Source organism: Anarrhichthys ocellatus, unplaced genomic scaffold, assembly GCF_004355925.1.
Source record: "Anarrhichthys ocellatus isolate YVR2014 unplaced genomic scaffold, GSC_Weel_1.0 scaffold9, whole genome shotgun sequence".
Classification (NCBI taxonomy): Eukaryota; Metazoa; Chordata; class Actinopteri; order Perciformes; family Anarhichadidae; genus Anarrhichthys; species Anarrhichthys ocellatus.
The window spans coordinates 7,942,720-7,961,164 of NW_022280039.1; the positions used below are offsets into that span (position 1 = coordinate 7,942,720).

Sequence of the window (18,445 nt, forward strand, 5' to 3'; positions counted from 1 at the left end):
TTGCATCCTGAAATGCAGTCCTCTTCATCAGACCCATCCTTGCAGTCAAGTTCTCCATCACACACATGTTTGTATTGGACACACTCAGAGCCATCCTTGCACAGTTGAGAGCCCAGGCCACACTTCAAAGAATTGCTTCCAGCTGAAACAACTGTTTGGATCACAAAATGTCACACACCAGTAAAGGACAAATTATAGCAGATAATACATCTCTTTTGTAAAACTTTTGTAGATGGTGAGAAATTAGTTTTGGTAGACCTGTCTCACCTTGCAAAGGCCCTGACAATTGTAATAAGACGGCACACAGAAGCAAACATCCACCCATTGCCACAGACTGAATAAACCGGAGCAACTGCCCGAAAGAGCTTCGGCATAGCATTTTATAAGGCTACCAGGTGATGCCAATATAACCTAATTGAACACCTGAGTGAGGGGAGGAGCTAATGATTATTGTCCGATGATCCTGTGCAGCTGTTGGGGTAATCATATCATACATAAACGGAAGTAAAAACATTAAATCTCACACTGGACCTGACTGTGACATTCTTTAATTCATTTTTTTATGTTTTGAGAAAATGCTGAATACAAATAGCTTTTGCCTCCTAACCTTAGATGTAAAAAAACAGATATAAACTTTGTCAAATAAAAAATAAAGATATCCAAGAACATCAACCAGTGTCAAAAACATGTTTGTTTTTTTTACATCTTCCAATCAGTTTTTTGAGAAGGCGGGATTACGAGCTCGTACGTAACCATCATTTTGTTGTTTTGTTCCGGTCTACCTAACCTGACAAACTAGCAACAGTAGCACTGGTAGCAACTTGAGAGGAGCCCTCAAGCCTTGTCAAAATTAGCTGCGGTACAATACAGTTCAGGCATTTTTATGTCAACAAGGCGTTTAGAGGGCTGTGCACATCTTTCTTTGAAAAAGCGGAGCGTTGGACTTTAAAACTGGGGTAACTATTGAAATGCTTTTAGCTGTTTTTATCGACTTTGAAGCATGTTGTTTTGTGTAAGAGATGCAGGTCCGTTAGCCAGCGGGAGCCAGGACTCAGTTTGGAAGAGTTCGTCCAAGATGCTAACTCATTTTGGTGCCGTGTCTGTATTTTAATAAAAGTCACAAACACTCAATAGCTAAGTCGAAATACAACATTACAGTGCTTGAATTCTTGAAGCGATATTTTGTGTATTTAGATCAATGATAGCCGGGACAAGCCGACGTTAGGTAGCAAAGTAGCGCGACTTGACTGTTGCGCATAGGATGATTTTTTGTGGATCACAACAAAAGGATTTTTGATAACAAGCTGGCAGCTAGCTCAGTTAAGCTAGCTAACGTTAGCCGACCTAGCTAGAGGAGGACATCTCCTTAAACTGCCTCCGGTCTGCTTAGGTACGTCAACTGTAGGTTTTAGCTTTGTGATTTTAGCTAACGATGAGACCATTAAGCCTTTTGCTATTTAACACTCTGCAAGCTAACGCTGGTGAAGTTATTGTTGTGATTTGAGTCAAGCAGCCCCCCCCCCCCTCCCTCCAGAGAGCTAGCAGCCGGCCTTCCCAAAGCCAGTTAGTGTTAGCACTGTGGGGGCCTGTCACAAAACACTCTCCGTGTTCATGTTCAATTGATGGTGTTCACTGTGTTATCCAACGTGTTCTTCAACGTTAGACGCTAGTCGTGATTGCTTCCAGGCACGGACTCACACGCCGTGTGTTAACTTTATAAGTTTGCATGCTAAGCTAACTAGCTTGGATGTCGAGCAATGTTTGTGACAAGCTAACGTCAAAGGAGCAGCTCTGCTTGTTCAACTCACCAAATGCTTAACTTCACACAAGAGGCAGTCGTGTAATGTTTGCGATGCTGTTGACAAAACGATCTTACCATTTAATTTAATATTCGAAGTTTCATTGAGGAGTAAGTTAAGTTGCATGCTTAATACTGTTTTGATGAGGCTGCATGTTGTTGTTTTTCTGTACTTTATTCTGTTTGTAATGATGTACTTTGTGTGTGACTTTCTCCCAAGGTTGTCCCTCTCTTTTGAATAAACCCTGCTAGCACTGGCGTCCACCCTGTGACTCATTGGTCACTAGAGGGGCCACATCAGAGCAAGGGCCCAAACTGTAGCTCCAGGTCCCCTCTGTGTGTGTGTGTGTGTGTGTGTGTGTGTGTGTGTGTGGGTGGGAGAGCTTGTGTTGAGTCCTCTGGAGACTCGCGGCTTGTCCGGCTAAGATGTCCTCCATCTTGCCATTCACCCCACCCGTGGTGAAGAGGCTGTTGGGCTGGAAGAAGTCGACAAGTGGCCCAGGTGGAGCCGGCGGTGGAGAACATAATGGGCAAGAGGAGAAGTGGTGCGAGAAGGCTGTGAAGAGCTTAGTGAAGAAGCTAAAGAAGACAGGCCAGCTAGATGAGCTGGAGAAAGCTATCACCACACAGAACTGCAACACCAAGTGTGTCACCATCCCCAGGTACACTGCCCAACACTTGCTCTTCAAACTAGAATCAGGAGTGCTGATGTTGCACGTCTCTGCAAGTGTACTTAGTTTGAGACCTCTGCGTAATATAAAACCATGCAATCTTGGGCTGGTGGCAGACACCGATCTTGCACTTCTCTTGTCTTAATGCTGTTTTCATAATTTCCTGTGATTATTACCAAACATGTGAAGCTCATTGCAATGTTAAACAGTTTGTTTTGGGATGCAAAATAGTGGAACATGAATTGCTCTTTAAAGATGAGCTGATAATACATCAAATCCCTGTTTATTTACTACTGTACATGCAGTCAGATTGTTTGTATTATGCTCATGGGGAGAGAGACATTTAAAGGGTGAGAGAGGTTGTTCTCTTTATCAGCCAGCCGGCCTTGATGGCCCAGACTCGGTGGGAACACCACGTTAACAGATTCATTCCGCACTAATGTGCCGTCAAGTACCGTGTCAGATGTTTGTATGTCTATAGATAGTGGCCTGGTTGTTATCGCCTGAGAATTGTTCTAGGCCGCACTATTATGTTTGTAGAGATACAGTGGCTGGCTCGATCTGAATGAAATTATTTCTTGTGGAGGGCTGGACTAGTAGAGAGGATAGCTACACAAGAGAGGGTTACAAGCACAAAATAATGCCAGATTGAGGCTTTGCCACCAGCCATACTTTTGTTGGTACATTTTGATTGTGATTGAGGATTTTGTCTACCCTGCTTGTCACTTTGACATTATCCGTTCAAGATTTAGACTGATTCTACTCTAAGCATTTAGTTTTCTGCAGTTGAATTGGCTGGTAGACAAAAGTTGGTTTCTTGCCCTGTCATGAATCAGACAATTGCAATTTTGAATGTTGGTTGAGATCCCACCAAAGTAATTAAGTCTAGTAAATATTGTGCATTTGTAGCATTTCATATGCAGAATTATTTATTATTCAGAAGCAACTACTCCCCATTTGTCCTCATGCCAAGTTTTTATTTTAAGTTTTTGTTAATTTTCTTGTGAATGTTTTGAGAAGGTCTGAAAATAGATTTTTTTTTTTCCTTCCAAGGTTGCCTCCTCCCTTTTCCCCCTCTTTTGTGCTATTGTGTGTCTTAGTGTTTGTTTGAATGTCTCCAGATGAGCTCTGACACAAACGACTGGAGTGAAAAGGTTTTCAGTCATTTTAAGCGTTTGATGCAATGCCGCAGTTGAAGAATGCTCTTTGTCTCACTCATTGTGTGTTAGCAGATTCTATGTCATTGTTTTTCCTTAATTCTCTCAAAAAAAGGCTTCTCTTATTTGAAATTCCCATCTTTCATTTCCACTGCTGAAAATGAATTTGATGTCTTTATTTTTGCCATGAGACTCTTGAGGCCAAGAGGCCTTTTAATGTTTACATTACCCATACTGATATTTCTGAATGAGCCATGTCCCATGTTCATCATTTGTTTTGTTGTTTTCTCTGTGCACAGCAATTGCTCTGAAATATGGGGACTGAGTACACCAAATACGATAGAACAATGGGATACATCAGGCCTATACAGCTACCCTGACCAAACCAGGTGACTATCATCAACTATTGTATGGCGTTGCGTACAACTTTGTTGTGGGAGAGTTGTCATTACAATGTTTGAGGTGACGGACATTGAGAACATCTTTTGTTTCTCGTCTCCACTCAATCCAATCCATCTCCATTTCCCTCCCCTACCTTGCCATATTATGTGCCACCCCCCTCTCCCCCATCTTACCTCCATTTCCTGTTTGCTGTTCAACTTAGATCCCTGGATGGCCGCCTGCAGGTCTCCCACAGGAAGGGGCTTCCCCATGTTATCTACTGTCGCTTGTGGCGATGGCCGGACCTTCACAGCCACCACGAGCTGCGTGCCATTGAGGCCTGTGAGTACGCCTTCCATCTAAAGAAGGATGAGGTCTGCATCAACCCCTACCACTACCAGAGGGTGGAGACCCCAGGTGAGTCGACTTGGTTCAGTGGACATTTGTTACCTAAAACATGCACCTTTCTTCGTATTGCAGCGTCTATTGCATTATTGTTGCAGTATTGTTTGCTCCCACTGAGACTTGTATAGCTAAACTGAATCGGTCATCGTCTATGCAGAATAACTTCTTAGTAGCCAAAGTGTTGGTCTGGTTGTATGAGGAGTAATTTGACATTTTGAGGAATACAATCATAGAATTTCTTCCAAAGAGTTCAATGAGAAGATCAACAGCATTCTCTTGTCTGTATGCTAAATGTGAAGCTACAGCCAGCTGCCAGGTAGCTTAGCATAAAGACTGGAAACAGCTAGCCCGTCTCTGTCCAAGTCTACCAGTTAATGCATTGTATCTAGTTTGTATAATATTTAGGGAAGAACAGTCAATTTGTGGACTGTAGCCTTATACAGTATTGAACAAATGTTAATCTTTGCATCTAACTCTAAGCAAGAAAGCAAAGAAGTGTTCCCCCTAAAACACAAACTAGTCATTTTAAGAGTTTCAGGGATGGCCAATATTAAAATCTGCAGGGAATCTGCCTTCACTCTGCCTTACTAACAAGCTATTAATCAGTTTAAGGTTTCACTAGTGTTTTATTATTGCTGTTCCAAAGTTTTTGGTTTTTTTGGGGGGGGTTTTTTTTCCCCCACAACAATGAAACTTCAAAGTACTTGATTCTTTTGATGCATTTAGTCCAAAACCAACTGACAATTATTTTTGAAAAGCATATGGCTGATAAGTGTCTAACTCATCTCTTCTGACACTTTTGCCCAACACTGTAGTGCTGCCTCCTGTTCTTGTGCCAAGACACTCAGAAATCCTGCCAGAGCTGCCACCTCTGGACGACTACACTCATTCCATACCTGAGAACACAAACTTCCCTGCAGGAATCGAACCGCCAAACAACTATATACCAGGTGAGTTAATCATCTCTGCACCGGAGAGGAGGGACTCTATCTGACTAATGTACTGAAGGGTTACATAATGTACAAAATGAAATCTGAAAATGAATAAACTCTTATTGTAGGTTAATGGGTGCAGTGTATTACATGGCATCTAGTTTGTATTTGGTATTGTATTAATCAAATAGAAACTTGTCGTACATTTCTTCTTCTACTAATGACATCACGTCAGCAAAACAATATTACTGACATTATGTTTTTATTATTTCAGTAAGTTAAACAGCCATATTAAAATATGATAACGCCACAGCTCCTTCTGTCCGTTATTTCAACAGAAACGCCTCCACCGGGCTACATCAGTGAGGATGGAGAGGCCAGCGATCAACAGATGAATCAAAGTATGGACACAGGTACCCTAGACTAGCAACTCCTTCTCCTTTCCTCGTGAGTCTGCCTCACCTCACCAGAAAGGTCAAAGTCAAATGTATGTTTTCATGGAAAACATCTGCTAAAGATGCTTACGTGATAAACAAAACGGCTGACAATACTCAAAAGAAAGACTTTATCCTCAACTCCCTCCTTTGCTTCAACAGACCTGTATCATGTTGCATAGACTAGATCCTCTTCTAGAGATTTGGAATTTCTTAACTACAGATATTGATTTTGACCCGACTACCTCAGAGTATGCTGTTAATGATAACCATAACAGCAGCAGCAGGCTACTTATTGTTTTGTACATCCATTTATTTGTAGTTTAAACTGTATGATCTCAACAAAGCATGCTGTGGGATGTTTCTGTAACAGTAAACATCATCTCTGCATCACTCTCATGCAAATTGAGCAGGTTCACAGTATCATTATGGCGTTCTTTTGCAGGGCAGCCACCACTTTCATCAGAGTCCTTTGATCCGACCCACCTGGTTCCCATGTTACGGTCTAATGTGAACCCATCCATATCAATGACTTCCTGTTGTCTTGTTTCTGTCAGGCTCTCCAGCAGAGCTCTCCCCCAGCACTCTGTCTCCTGTCAATCACAGCATGGGTAAGATGCAAACAATACAGAACATGCAAGCATACCGTGTAGTAATACGTAACAGGGTCTAGTTGGATTATATACACAAACATTTTCCTCCACGTATGAACAGTGTTGTATCAAAAAGAGATGATTGAGATAAACTTAACTGACTCGATCGTCTACCACAGACCTGCAGCCGGTGACCTACTCTGAGCCAGCCTTCTGGTGCTCTATAGCCTATTACGAGCTGAACCAGCGCGTGGGGGAGACGTTTCACGCCTCTCAGCCCTCGCTGACAGTGGACGGATTCACAGATCCATCAAACTCTGAGCGCTTCTGCCTGGGTCTGCTGTCTAATGTCAACAGGAATGCCACTGTGGAGATGACCCGGAGGCACATAGGTATGGCACGGCATCGGGTAACCAATCATCTGTTAGCCACTTCACAGTTTGTTCTAGCTTTTTCAAAATGTGCCACTGATCAAGTCAGATCTTGTGTTCTAGCGTCTCTCTGTCTGCGTTCACAGGAAGAGGAGTTAGACTCTACTACATTGGAGGGGAGGTATTTGCTGAGTGCCTGAGTGATAGCGCCATCTTTGTCCAGAGTCCAAACTGCAACCAGCGGTATGGCTGGCATCCAGCAACAGTGTGTAAAATTCCCCCAGGTAAGGTGCTGAAGATGTCACTTGTGTAGCAATTTGGGGAATGTGCTGAAATTGACAATGAGGTACCCACAGAACAAAAAAAAGTATAGACTGGCTAGCTTGTGGTCATGAATATATGTGTGGAGCTGTTTCTGGTTCTGGTGCTGCCAAATGCCTCCGGTCAAGGCCAACCAGAGCCAATGATGCCCAACACACCACAGAAACTCTGGGGAATAATTAGCCACAGACACACAATGATCACAGCCAACCAAAGGCCAAAATGTTGGCTGTGAACCCACATTAACAGCTGGTCTGTTTGCCTCTTTGTTCCTTTTTTAGGTTGTAATCTAAAAATCTTCAACAACCAGGAATTTGCGGCCCTGCTGGCTCAGTCGGTCAACCAGGGCTTTGAGGCGGTTTACCAGCTCACCAGGATGTGCACCATCCGCATGAGCTTTGTCAAAGGCTGGGGAGCCGAGTACAGGTGAGCACTGCCACCGCTTTAGTCAATTTGGCTGTTTTTAATCGGTGTATAATTGTTTATCTGTCGTAGCATATCGCGACATGGAAAATTTATCTGAAACTTTTACATGAGGGATTGATTCTGACTAATGTTTTACAAACTCAACCTAAACACAAGAGTTGCACGTTATGGTCTTGGACAGAAGACTTAAGTCAAGTTTGGCGTCGGTATTAGCATGAAGCATCAAATGTCTCGTGTTGTAAGGAGTGACGAGGCTGTGTCAGCACAGACGTCAGACATTGAAATGTACATTTTTGGTTTCCAGGCGGCAGACTGTCACAAGTACTCCTTGCTGGATTGAGCTGCATTTGAACGGCCCCCTGCAGTGGCTGGACAAGGTTCTGACCCAGATGGGTTCTCCTTCTGCACGCTGCTCCAGTATGTCCTAAACAGCTAAAGAAACGCCCCCAAAAAAACGCAGCCCCATTACATGATCATTAAATTCCAAACTTGTGAGTCCTTTCATGAAAAAAAAAAAAAAAAAAAAAATGGAAACCCCACAGAATGAATTTTCTGTAACATTCATAGTATTTGTGGCCCAGTTCCAGATCTCTCTCTCTCTCTCTCACACACACACACACACACACACACACACACAAACAAACAAACAAACAAATGCACCTACACTGTTGCACTCACACACACATACAGACTTTTCAGTAAAAAAAAGAATTGGCACTTTGTTACCCATCTATGTCATGCACCTTGTTAAATTGCTTTTCCCCAAATCCTTGATATTAGATCTATTTGTGGTACAAATAAAATGTATATTGGTTTTTAGTCCAGGAAGTAGGGGAAATACCAAAAATATCTGTGAATATTTTCTCAGTATTGAAGATTGATTTTATGAGTAACACAAGCTTGAATGCTAAATGAATTTTGTTCCAGCCCACCCCAACCATTGTTCTGAACCTAAGTTTACTTTTCTCTGGGAAACTTGGCCCCATCTTTTGTCAGGGGGGAGGTGGCTCGGTGAAGAACTGATGGCCTTGGCGGCCGCTTTCCTCTGAAGGAAACGCCACAATGTGTTTATAAAATTTGAATTGACTTCGGAAGAATGGCCCTTTTTTTGTAACTCTTGATGTGTGTCGTTATAAGACGCACTTCTTAATGGACAAATAGGAATGTTAGTAAGTAATTCCAAAAACCCCAAACGAACTGCAAACTTGATCTGGATGTAGTTTATTTCTTTGTCATTATATGGCACTCTACATGTCCTTGGTTTAGTTGATTTACATCCCCACTGAACAGCCTGGTGTGGAAGCTAATGAGATGTTAGCCAGGCTTTGCAAGGTGCACTGGGCAGGGACCAGAGAACATCAGCTGTTGTCAAAAGCTTCTTTTGTTTTTCTCTTTTTGACTTGACACTGGGAGTCCTGGGGCTCTCCAAGGTGAAGCATTAAACTTCTCACCAGGAGAAATTGAAGGTATCAATGAATTCATTCTGTTTTTAGCCTATATCCCCATTGTTTTGCTACTTTTTTGTATTCTCATGTATTTTTATATATAAATATACTTAAAATTTTCTGTCGTTCACTTTTTATTAAAGTGATATTTTCAAGACCACAGCTGTTTCTAAAGTGACATGGAGGGCATGGAGCATTCCTTTATTTTACCCAAAAGGTTTAGTTTGAATTTATTTACAATTGCAGCTCTTTGTCTTGGTAAAAAAAAAACTTTAAAAAAAAACTCACTGCCCCACATGATGTGTAGCCCGTTTCTATCCTTTTGTTTTTCCAAAGAAATCTGGTGCATTTAAAGTACACAAACCCACAGATTTAACTGAAACCCCAAATCTACTTCCCTGTAGTGGTTTTAATGATTCCAGAGGCATGTAAAACTTTGTAATGGCCATTCAGTCAGTCATCTCTTCACTTTTTTTGAACAACACACGTGACCTCTTGTAGCCTTTTGGTGCTTAGTCAAGCGGGTTAAGGGTAACCAGATACAATTGGCTTTTAAAATGTTACAGAAACCTGGGTGGAGAGAGCGATTTTCTTCCATGAGAAAAGAAGAGTGAATGTGCCTGCACACGAGGACATTCTGTGTTAATGTGTGTATTGTATTTGTTCTGTCTATAAAATACAGTATTTACAACAAGACTTATTGGCTTATTAAACTCTGCCATTATTGTCATTACGTGGCTGTTGCGAGTTTAACATGTTTCCTCCCCTCCCTTCTTTTTGATGTAAATGTGTTTACCTTATGGCACTAGTGATTGTACTTTAAGTGCACCTAGTGACATTTGGATTTGGGGAACTGAACCATGGGTTAGGGTCCAGTGTTACATTGTTTTTATCTTTGGCCTACAACATATGAATGTGAAAAAATACATTACAGAAACTGACGTGGACCAGACGTACATATACATAACAGTAGTACAGTATGTGTGTATTTAACAGTAATCTTTTTGCAAAGCAGTCAGTACAGTAGATGTCGCAGTTGTTTTACCAGTAGAGGGCGGTATTGATAGAGCAGTTGGTTTTTTTTCTTCTTTTTTTTCTTTTTTTTTCTGACCATAAGCTTCTCAGGCGTGTGGCATATTATGCAGACTTCATACTTCAAAACACTAATAAAGATTTTTATTCTCATGATTCTTTATGTTGTGTGCGTATCTTGAATGTATTAAGGATATTTGTCACTGAAAACACAATTGAAGACTGGTAACATGGGTTTAGTCTGCAGTAACAGCTGCTCTAAGCAGGGTGGTTTACGGTATGTTTAAAGAGTTGTACAGATAAACGGTAGCTGACAATATCTACACTTTTTAACAATGAAGGAAATTAACTAAATTTACTCCAGGGCTGTACTTAAGTACACATTTGAGATTCTATTTCTAAATTGTATTTTTACTTAATTCTGCTCGACTTCAGAAGCAACATTTTTTACTCCCAATACATATATCTGACAACCAGTTAGTTTGTTTTTTACATACAAAGAATCTTTCTTTTCTTACAAATAGAACCACTTAACAGTACGTAAGTTCTTAAAGAAGTTGCACTGTGAACAGACACAAGAATCATATTTATTTCAGGTAATGCTAACTTAGACAATGGGAACTGTGCTTTCATACATTTTGAATGCAGGATGTAGAATACTTTCACATTGTGTTATTACTACTGTAGTAAAGGGTGTACATCCCACTACTGATTCATTTAAAGTACATTATATTTATTGTAAACTGGATTTACTGTACGTAGTCATATTTTTAAGTACTTTTACTCTACATGAGTAGACTTGTGTGTCTATTATCTGTCTGACAAGCGCACGCTGTCATTCGGTTTGACCTTCCTCAGCCACCGTAGGCTACGTCAGAGGTAAATACTGTCTGTTAGCCCACCACTAGCTAAGCTTAGCTGTGAAGACAACATGGCTTTTACTGTGTACTCTCTCATTCAAGCAGCAATCCTGTGCGTCAATGCTGTCGCTGTATTGCACGAAGAAAGATTTCTTAGTAAAAGTAAGTGGATGTAGTTTAAAGTGTGTGTGGGTGAAATATAAATTAAGCTAGCTAATGCTAGCTAGCTAGTTAGTAACTTAATTAACAGCTAACTAAAACAGTTGTAAAAACATTAAACAATTAGGATTTATAGGGGAAGGATTGTGTTATTTAGAGGTACAACCTCTAATAATTGATAAAGAATGTTTTGTGTTAATAACAAAGCTGCATGTCTATCCCTCTGTGTGTTTTAACCATCTCTAGTTGGCTGGGGAGTAGATCAAAGTGTCGGAGGCTTTGGTGATGAACCAGGCGTCAAAGTGCAGCTAATGAACCTGGTCCGCTCTGTGAGGACAGTGATGAGAGGTTAGTGTCTCTCTGGCACCATGTGTGGTGTTACACACAGTTTGTGTAACGGTGAGTAACACAGGAGCCCAGTGGGACTCCTCTTGGCTCTCATCGTGTCATCTATTATCTTTATTTTGCTCCACAGTGCCGTTGATTGCAGTGAATGCAGTCTGCATAGTGCTGCTGCTTCTGTTTGGATGAGGAGGAAGAGGAGACAAACCAGTCTGCTGTCGGGAGAACATCTCCATCACCTCAGGAAACCTTCTGCAGAAACATTGGATCACTTTGACTCACAACATGTCTCCTGTCAGCCTGAATGGGGATATTATAATTTAATATTTCACATCAATACATGGGATATTTATCAAGGCCTGTTTTGTACAGCACAGTAATTCAAAATAAATACATGCAGCTATTTAGAATGGTTAACATCCTTCTTTTGAATAGCACAATAAAATGCTTAATATTAAACACTTAATGTGTCTATGATTTAACTATCAATATATATTAAAAAATAAAATAACTTTCACGTGGAAGCTGACTGTATAATGTTTTCAATGTATACGCTGAAAACATGTAAATTAATTTTTGTATACGTGCTCTGATTGTTGAAATGCTGGCAAAGAAAAGATGTTTTTAAAACTCTCTCTAAGTGTATTTACGTCTCTCATTTCCTGAAATAGTCGAATCTGTTGTGTTTGTCCCAGCTCGCCCTCCGTACTTTTGACAGTGTCGTGGACATTGATGTCCGCTCGTGTTTGTGTTTACTTCTTTAGTCCAGACCGATTTACAATTAAATTAAATACATTAGTGAATTAAAATGTAGCGATGTTTGCTAATGCATTTATTAAACCCACGGCGTTGTATTGTAATAATTAATTTGAGTAATAATGGGTAATGCACAGAGTTCCATTGTTGCCTCGCTCTCTGTATCTTGTGTGTATTTAGTTTATGTTCACATTTACTGCTCTTATAAGTTGTTGAAAACAAATGTACTGAACGAGAGACTCCCAAGTGTTGTGTACCTTTACATCAAATGTGTGTCCAAAGCTCTGACTCGGAGGACAGGCTACTTGCACACAGCATCTACAAGGAAGCGTGAAGTTGTTTACACGGTCCTCAACTGCAGGTAAGCACGGTCCACTTCCGCTGAAGTTTTAACGGGACTAAACTGTCTGAGAGTAGACTGCTGGTCATTCACATTTTGAGTCAGCGTATTTGTCTTTAAAAGGCTGGAGACTCCCTTGTTGAGGAGCTTCTGCGATGCTGCAGGTTATGGTTGGGATTATCCAGACACAGAATATAGAGACATCCCAGTGTGCTTCCCAGAGATCCTCTGCCGCAGACTGCTGCTTATGGTGTTAACTGATGAAAACTTCAGACTCAGCCCAGCAGGTAAGACACAACACACATCAGCAGGTCTCTTTAAACAGATGATTAAAGCTGATCTTTTTGTAAGCTGTCTAATACACTAGAACACACATGTTGAATACATTTGGATAATTCCCACTGCCCTAATTTCCACGATTTAATGAATGCTTATAATAAAATGGTGATATGATGGTGAATTTCTTTTGCAGGTCTGTTTCGTGTGCGTCAGAGTTTGAAAACCCTCCAGCCAGTTGATGAACTGAAGAAGGGTCCGTTCATGCTGCAGGTCAGAGTTCAGGAGTACCGGCAAATTGATGCAGGGGTGGAGGTCGACATCGGTCTGTGTGCCACTTCTCGTACCGGATGCCCAGTGTGGGAAAGCGTCCTGACACTGCTGTCCAAAAACGGGCTCCACAAAGCCAGCAGATGCTTACCCAAGAATGCACACGAATGTGAGCAATAATCTGGTGATTTCTGCTTAGATCTCAGCTTTTTCATTTTCACGCAACAAACACCAATTATTGTAGTCGTGTTTTTAGTGGCAGAAGCAAAGTCTATCTCTTTCTGTTTCTGATCATTTGTCACTTGACAGGCCAACCAGATGAACCTGCGCCAGAAAATGTGAAGCAGATAGAGGTCAGAGTTCCCAGGACTACCGGACTGCAGTGTGTTTGGTACTTCTCTGACTACTCACCCTATCGGCTCCTCTCTCTATCGGCCAGGCTCTTTGGCTCCAGATCGCAGACCGCACCAAGTCTCTGGATGCTGTCTGTCTGCCTGGCTGAAATAGAAAAGCACAAAGGTAAACGATTTTATGAGAAGACAAAACTTACTGATAGGTTAGGTTGATGAAACACTGTAGTAATTTAACCTGGAACCAATTCATGAAAGCTTTTATTTTTGCTGTTAAATATTTTTTTTAAAAAGGAAACCAGACATTTTCTTGTTTCTCTGTTCTTTCCTTTTCTTGCTACGGAGAGTCAACATGTCTGCTGTGAAAATGATTCGAGCCATACTGGTGACATCTTCTCATTGCTCTGTTGTGTCATCAGGGGTTGGAGTTATCACTGCTCCCATCAACGTCACTGCCGAATTTAAGGAGCCTCTTTTGGTACCAGGCAGAGTGAAAATCAAGATTTGGGAGAAAAACGGGGATCAGTCTCCTGCCCAAGACCTCAGCTTCCACATGCAGCAACATGGGAGCAACGCATCTCACATGATGGGATTGATTTCTAGGTGATTGACTAACTTATACGGTTAATATTTGTAGTTTCGTCAATACACAATAAATGATTTTCTTTCTGTTTTGTTCTGCTTCAATTTGGATAACCCGTTGTATAATCAATGAAATGCTGTATGTTTCATAGATCTACTGTACATGAGCACTTTGTCAGATGGCATGTCTACCGGTTGACTATAGGCTAATGCAGACACCATCCCTACAGGGAAGGAAGACTTTTCAATATTTGACCCCTCTGTTATTCCAGTTTGCAGCTTTCTTGTGTGTGAAGGTCTGTCCTCCTGTATTATTTATTGGAACACAGTCAGTGAATGTGAAGCCATGCATCCCTGCACCACTGTAACATTTCATGAAGGAATCATAAAAAGGAATCATGTTAGTGCGTTTTAGAGGTGCTTGTAGGCAGATTTTGTTACTTTTGGACAGGCTAGCTGTTTCCTCGGTTTCCAGCATTTATGCTAAGCTAACTGGCTGCTAGCATTCCTTCTTTAATAAGAATAATTGTCCGATAAGTGAACGTTCATGTTGTGTTATGTAGATACTGATTGTTTCCAGGTGAAAATATGTGCAGCCATGAATGTTAAATTCGTTGAACTTGGGGGTGGGGGGAAATAAATAGTGGTGTGATTTAAATGGGTAGAGCGTCCCCGTGACTGCCTCCCTGCACACTGAGCAGTTGTAGTTTATAAGATGAGGGGAGGGCGTGTGTGTAGAGTCTCTGTTTATAGACGACCAGACGGAGGAGAAATCAGCTTCACCAGTTTTACTACAGATCGGAGGGACACATGCTGGCTCATCCCACTTCCACCATGTGATTTTCATAACAGCAACTTGGGGAAGATTTCAACTGTGGAAGGCTTAGGGTAAAAGATTTTTTTAAATATTTGAATGCAAGTGGATTTTTGTGAAAATCAAGCTTTATGCAGGATTCTGTATTCTTGTTAAATCACTGTAATTGATATATAGCCTACTAGTGTATGGGACACAGATGTTCTGTCTCCCTACAAAAGGAACTTCATTAAATACTTCAACTCGTGGTTGGCAATGAAGTAATTCAAACTAAGGCGAGTCTTGGGTCTTTGATTAATTCAACATTATTGTCTTATTCCTCCTCGTCAGTATAATTTCCCTCCGCCACAGGTAAAGCTGTTGTCAACCTTCTCATAGTCACTGCTGAGACAAAAACAGCCACCAACCAAGAGCAAACTAAAGCGGTAATATAGTGAGTGTGTTTAAATCAAATCAATTTTTCATCTATTGTTCCTCAGCTACCACCACATGCTGGAGTGGAGTAGACTCTTGCTTGAACATTGTACATTGCTGTTATTATTCATTTATAGAGTCCCGATTCTGTCATGCATATGAGTCGGTCAACTGTAAGAGGGTCAGACAGCTAAGCTCCTGTGCAGAGTGGATTGCAGCATGTAGAGACGTAAAGTGGGAACACTCCTCTTGAAAGAGTCTTTTAATCTTGTATTTAATGTAAATATGTCATTTGTCACATGTGTTCTTCTTTAAATAGTGTATGTATAATAATGTAATGTATAGTTCAAAACAAATTTGAACATGAACTTTTCAGAAACAGTATCTGCTACTGTAGCTTTGGCTGATGGTAGATTTCTACAGTACGGACATTTAAAACACCTGCCATTCTGCCACTATATTCACCACTTCATCTCTTTTGTTTCCGTGTGTAGAAGAGGAGGGCGTGTGTGGTTTTTAGAGAGATGAGATGACACGAACACACTCCTTCCTTGGTTAGAGCACTTTAGAGGAGTTCATCCGTCTCCTTCTTCAAAGAGCTGATCCTCTGGGAATTCAAGTTATTTTTGCTTCTTTTAAAAGTACCAGCTTCATTTATTTATTCAGAGAGGCCAATACTAAATGACAGCTTGTTCTCTCTTACTGTTGTTCATAAAGTCCATTGCATTTGCTATTACCTGCCCCAGTTGCTGTGTTAGTGGAAGATGTGACTAATATTAATGCTGCAACTGCACAACAGTACCATGTATACTAGGGGTGAGTGATGTCTGGCACAGTGTATGTTATTTGTTATAGCGATACAAAGGGAGAAACATTAAAGGAAAACCCTGAATAGATTAGTGCAAAATACAGAGCTCAATAAATAATCATTCAATAATGAGTATGAAAATTATGTAAATGGCGCTACAGCCTTTATAGTCACTTGATCTCAACCCGGTTGAACACATATTTGACATATTAGAGCAGCGTGCAAGACCACCGCCATCATCATTACGTATAAATGAGGGAATATCTTTTGGAAAAATGGTATTCATCTCTCCAGTAGAGTTCCAGTGGAAACAATGCTGAGGAGCATTGAAGCTATTCTCGAGGTTCATGATGGCCCAACACTTTACGACCCTCAAGACCCTTTGGCTGTGGTTACCCTTGTCTTTTCAATGTGACTTTTACAATAAGATGCGCCAGATTGGAACTCAGCTATGTCCACATTTGTGTGTCCACACTTGACATTTAAATGAGATCTGCCCGATTGGATAGTGATCGGATATATGTAGTGATCAAAGGAACACTTTAGCTGGCCCCGTTCGACGCGAAGGAGCAGCGGCTCTACTCTGAACCCCCTCCGGATGTCTGAGCTCCTCACCCTATCTCTCTCATTCTTTCAGTCACTACCCAAACTCATTTCAGTCACTACCTATATTCATACAACACCCGTATTACTGCTGACACTGCACCACACCTGTCCATCTCCCACTCCATCTTGCTATAACTCGTGAACAAGACCCAGAGATACTTGGAACTCCCTCGCTTGGGGCAGTGACTCACTCCCAACCCGGAGGGCGCAATCCACTGTTTTCCATCAGAGAACCAAGGCCTCAGACTTTGAGGTACTCAGTTTTATCCTGACTGCTTCACACCTGCAAAAATGTGACAAAGTAGTTGGTATGTAATTGTTAATCTTAACTGAAGGTCTACTTACTAGCTCTTTCTGTAGCATCATTAATAAAGCTGGCTAGTAAATAGATATTGAGTTAAGTTTTTTTCAAACTACTATTTCCAAGGCCAAGTATTTATTTTCAATTTTCTTTTTTGTCTCAGTGCAGCAAACAAAAATACATGAAGAAGCAAGGAAAAGGCAACACTGCTGCCAGCATCCCCCTCTCTTCCCCACCAGGGAACAGCGGTGTGCAGGTCTACCATGACTACCAGAGTGTGGCTTTTAAGATGTATTCTGGAAACGGTCATGCCATAGAAAATGGCTGTCACACCAGGAGAGACCGGGTTACCAGCCGAGATGGTACAGGCAAGATGTCCTCCATTCCAGACATCATTTCTAACAGCCAGGACCAGAGGTACAGCATGAAAGACCAGAGCGTTCAGAGGAACTCCCCATGGATGATGGATTCCAGCAGCCTAGCATACTCAGGACCAGAGGACAACTCCACAGACCCACATGAGACCCTGACAGAGACTTCAACTCTGACCTTTGTGGATGTTCACACCCTGGAGGAATCGGCAGAGAACCACAGCCTCCATGGGGTGGGGTTGGTTTACCTCAGGGAGTTTGTGCTGATAGATGATGACGATGACGGAGACATGTCGCTGAGAGAGAAAACAGTGATAGACTTGTCCGTCATGGATGGAAAAGCTGCTGACCTGGTGTGTGGGAGGCTGCTGTCTACCTCCAGTGGCTCCCTGTCAGAGAGTATGGAAGAATTTGCGGCTCCTGAAGCGCCTCCACCTGAGGAAGTTGAGACGGCACATGAAAAGAAACGCTGCTGTTTCTGCACTGTTTTATGAACAAGCAGGACTCTGCAGGAGTTTGTGTGAAGCTGTTCTAGACGACTCGGTTCTCTGACTCGGTTCTGATCTCTCTGGCTAAACACTACTACACACTGGTTGTATACTGTATATGTGTTCCTGTTGAATTGCAGAGCAGATTTATAGGTTTGGTGACATACCATTGTGTCGTTTTTTCATTTATTGACTTTTTGTTTTACTCAATATTTCTGGCATTCATTTTTACAAAGCCTTTATTCAACATTAAAACAGCAAACATATTTGTGTTGGTCTCAAATGTCAGCCACTAATGTTTTTTTGAACACTCCTTATTTAAGTAGCCTAATTATGAAATATATGTATGCTGAGACGCATTCATGGATTCACATTGAAAGAATTGGATAATTTGGGTTACGCTAATCATTTTCAAGTTTAACAAACACATCTGATGTTTATTATAAAGTTTTTATACAAAAAAAAGGCATATTCCTATAATATTTCATCTGAAGGACATCTACTGGTGAAAGTAGGACTGAACTGTATCTGCCATGTGATTATCTTGTGGACATATTGAGGGACATTGCTAAACACCAGGCAATATGGTATATTCTGCACCTGTTTTTCACCAGGTGATTTTGGTTCGAGGCTAGCTTACACTTTCAAGTCATAAATCATGTGTTGCTGAGAAAGTAATGCATTGTAGGCCTGTGGAATAAAGCCTTAGTTCAGGCAGAACTGATTGGCATGAGCTGTTTCT

At 41.3% G+C, this 18,445-nt stretch overlaps 3 protein-coding genes across 7 annotated transcripts in view; 2 read left to right on the forward strand and 1 right to left on the reverse strand.

Moving 5' to 3' along the window:
• Positions 1-362, reverse strand: part of lrp13 (low-density lipoprotein receptor related-protein 13) — a 10,490-nt gene extending 10,128 nt beyond the window's left edge. Inside the window, exons 1-2 of the mRNA XM_031849390.1 lie at positions 268-362; positions 1-151 (exon numbers count right to left, since the gene is read on the reverse strand). The exon at positions 1-151 is cut by the window's left edge and continues 5 nt beyond it. Coding sequence (XP_031705250.1) covers positions 1-151; positions 268-325 — 209 coding nt within the window. The 5' untranslated portion in view covers positions 326-362. The remainder of the gene's footprint in view (positions 152-267) is intronic.
• Positions 363-787: 425 nt separating this feature from the next.
• On the forward strand, positions 788-10,122 carry smad2 (SMAD family member 2). 3 transcript variants are annotated; one of them, XM_031848997.1, is made up of 11 exons: positions 788-956; positions 2,019-2,460; positions 3,926-4,015; positions 4,231-4,424; positions 5,228-5,362; positions 5,683-5,745; positions 6,336-6,389; positions 6,551-6,763; positions 6,889-7,026; positions 7,345-7,489; positions 7,794-10,122. In XM_031848997.1, the coding sequence occupies exons 2-11, from the start codon at positions 2,225-2,227 to the stop codon at positions 7,915-7,917; spliced, it is 1,392 nt and encodes a 463-aa protein (XP_031704857.1). In that variant the 5' UTR covers positions 788-956; positions 2,019-2,224; the 3' UTR covers positions 7,918-10,122. The 3 variants fall into 3 exon arrangements, with proteins under 3 accessions (XP_031704857.1, XP_031704855.1, XP_031704856.1); XM_031848995.1 differs by having other exon boundaries at positions 5,683-5,757; positions 7,794-7,917; XM_031848996.1 differs by lacking the exon at positions 788-956 and having other exon boundaries at positions 2,225-2,460; positions 5,683-5,757.
• Positions 10,123-10,800: 678 nt separating this feature from the next.
• LOC116384390 (uncharacterized) lies at positions 10,801-17,144 on the forward strand. 3 transcript variants are annotated; one of them, XR_004212808.1, is made up of 7 exons: positions 10,801-10,988; positions 11,232-11,333; positions 11,461-12,444; positions 12,547-12,710; positions 12,896-13,138; positions 13,279-13,488; positions 13,739-15,120. XR_004212808.1 is itself a non-coding variant. In XM_031848999.1 (5 exons), the coding sequence occupies exons 1-5, from the start codon at positions 12,206-12,208 to the stop codon at positions 13,924-13,926; spliced, it is 1,044 nt and encodes a 347-aa protein (XP_031704859.1). In that variant the 5' UTR covers positions 11,522-12,205; the 3' UTR covers positions 13,927-15,120. The 3 variants fall into 3 exon arrangements, 1 of the variants encoding a protein (XP_031704859.1); XR_004212807.1 differs by lacking the exons at positions 10,801-10,988; positions 11,232-11,333 and adding an exon at positions 17,008-17,144 and having other exon boundaries at positions 11,522-12,444; positions 13,739-14,789; XM_031848999.1 differs by lacking the exons at positions 10,801-10,988; positions 11,232-11,333 and having other exon boundaries at positions 11,522-12,444.
• The last annotated feature ends 1,301 nt before the right edge of the window (positions 17,145-18,445 follow it).

What these genes read in the sequence shown, in the direction of transcription:
- LOC116384390 (XM_031848999.1), top strand. Translation starts at nt 12,206, where the DNA reads ATGGGTAATGCACAGAGTTCCATTGTTGCCTCGCTCTCTGTATCTTGT. An exon ending in ACCCAAGAATGCACACGAAT is followed by an intron (nt 13,139 to 13,278) that starts GTGAGCAATAAT and finishes GTCACTTGACAG; the next exon opens with GCCAACCAGATGAACCTGCG. An exon ending in TGAAATAGAAAAGCACAAAG is followed by an intron (nt 13,489 to 13,738) that starts GTAAACGATTTT and finishes TTGTGTCATCAG; the next exon opens with GGGTTGGAGTTATCACTGCT.
- smad2 (XM_031848995.1), top strand. Translation starts at nt 2,225, where the DNA reads ATGTCCTCCATCTTGCCATTCACCCCACCCGTGGTGAAGAGGCTGTTG. An exon ending in TCCTGTCAATCACAGCATGG is followed by an intron (nt 6,390 to 6,550) that starts GTAAGATGCAAA and finishes CGTCTACCACAG; the next exon opens with ACCTGCAGCCGGTGACCTAC. An exon ending in AGTGTGTAAAATTCCCCCAG is followed by an intron (nt 7,027 to 7,344) that starts GTAAGGTGCTGA and finishes TTCCTTTTTTAG; the next exon opens with GTTGTAATCTAAAAATCTTC.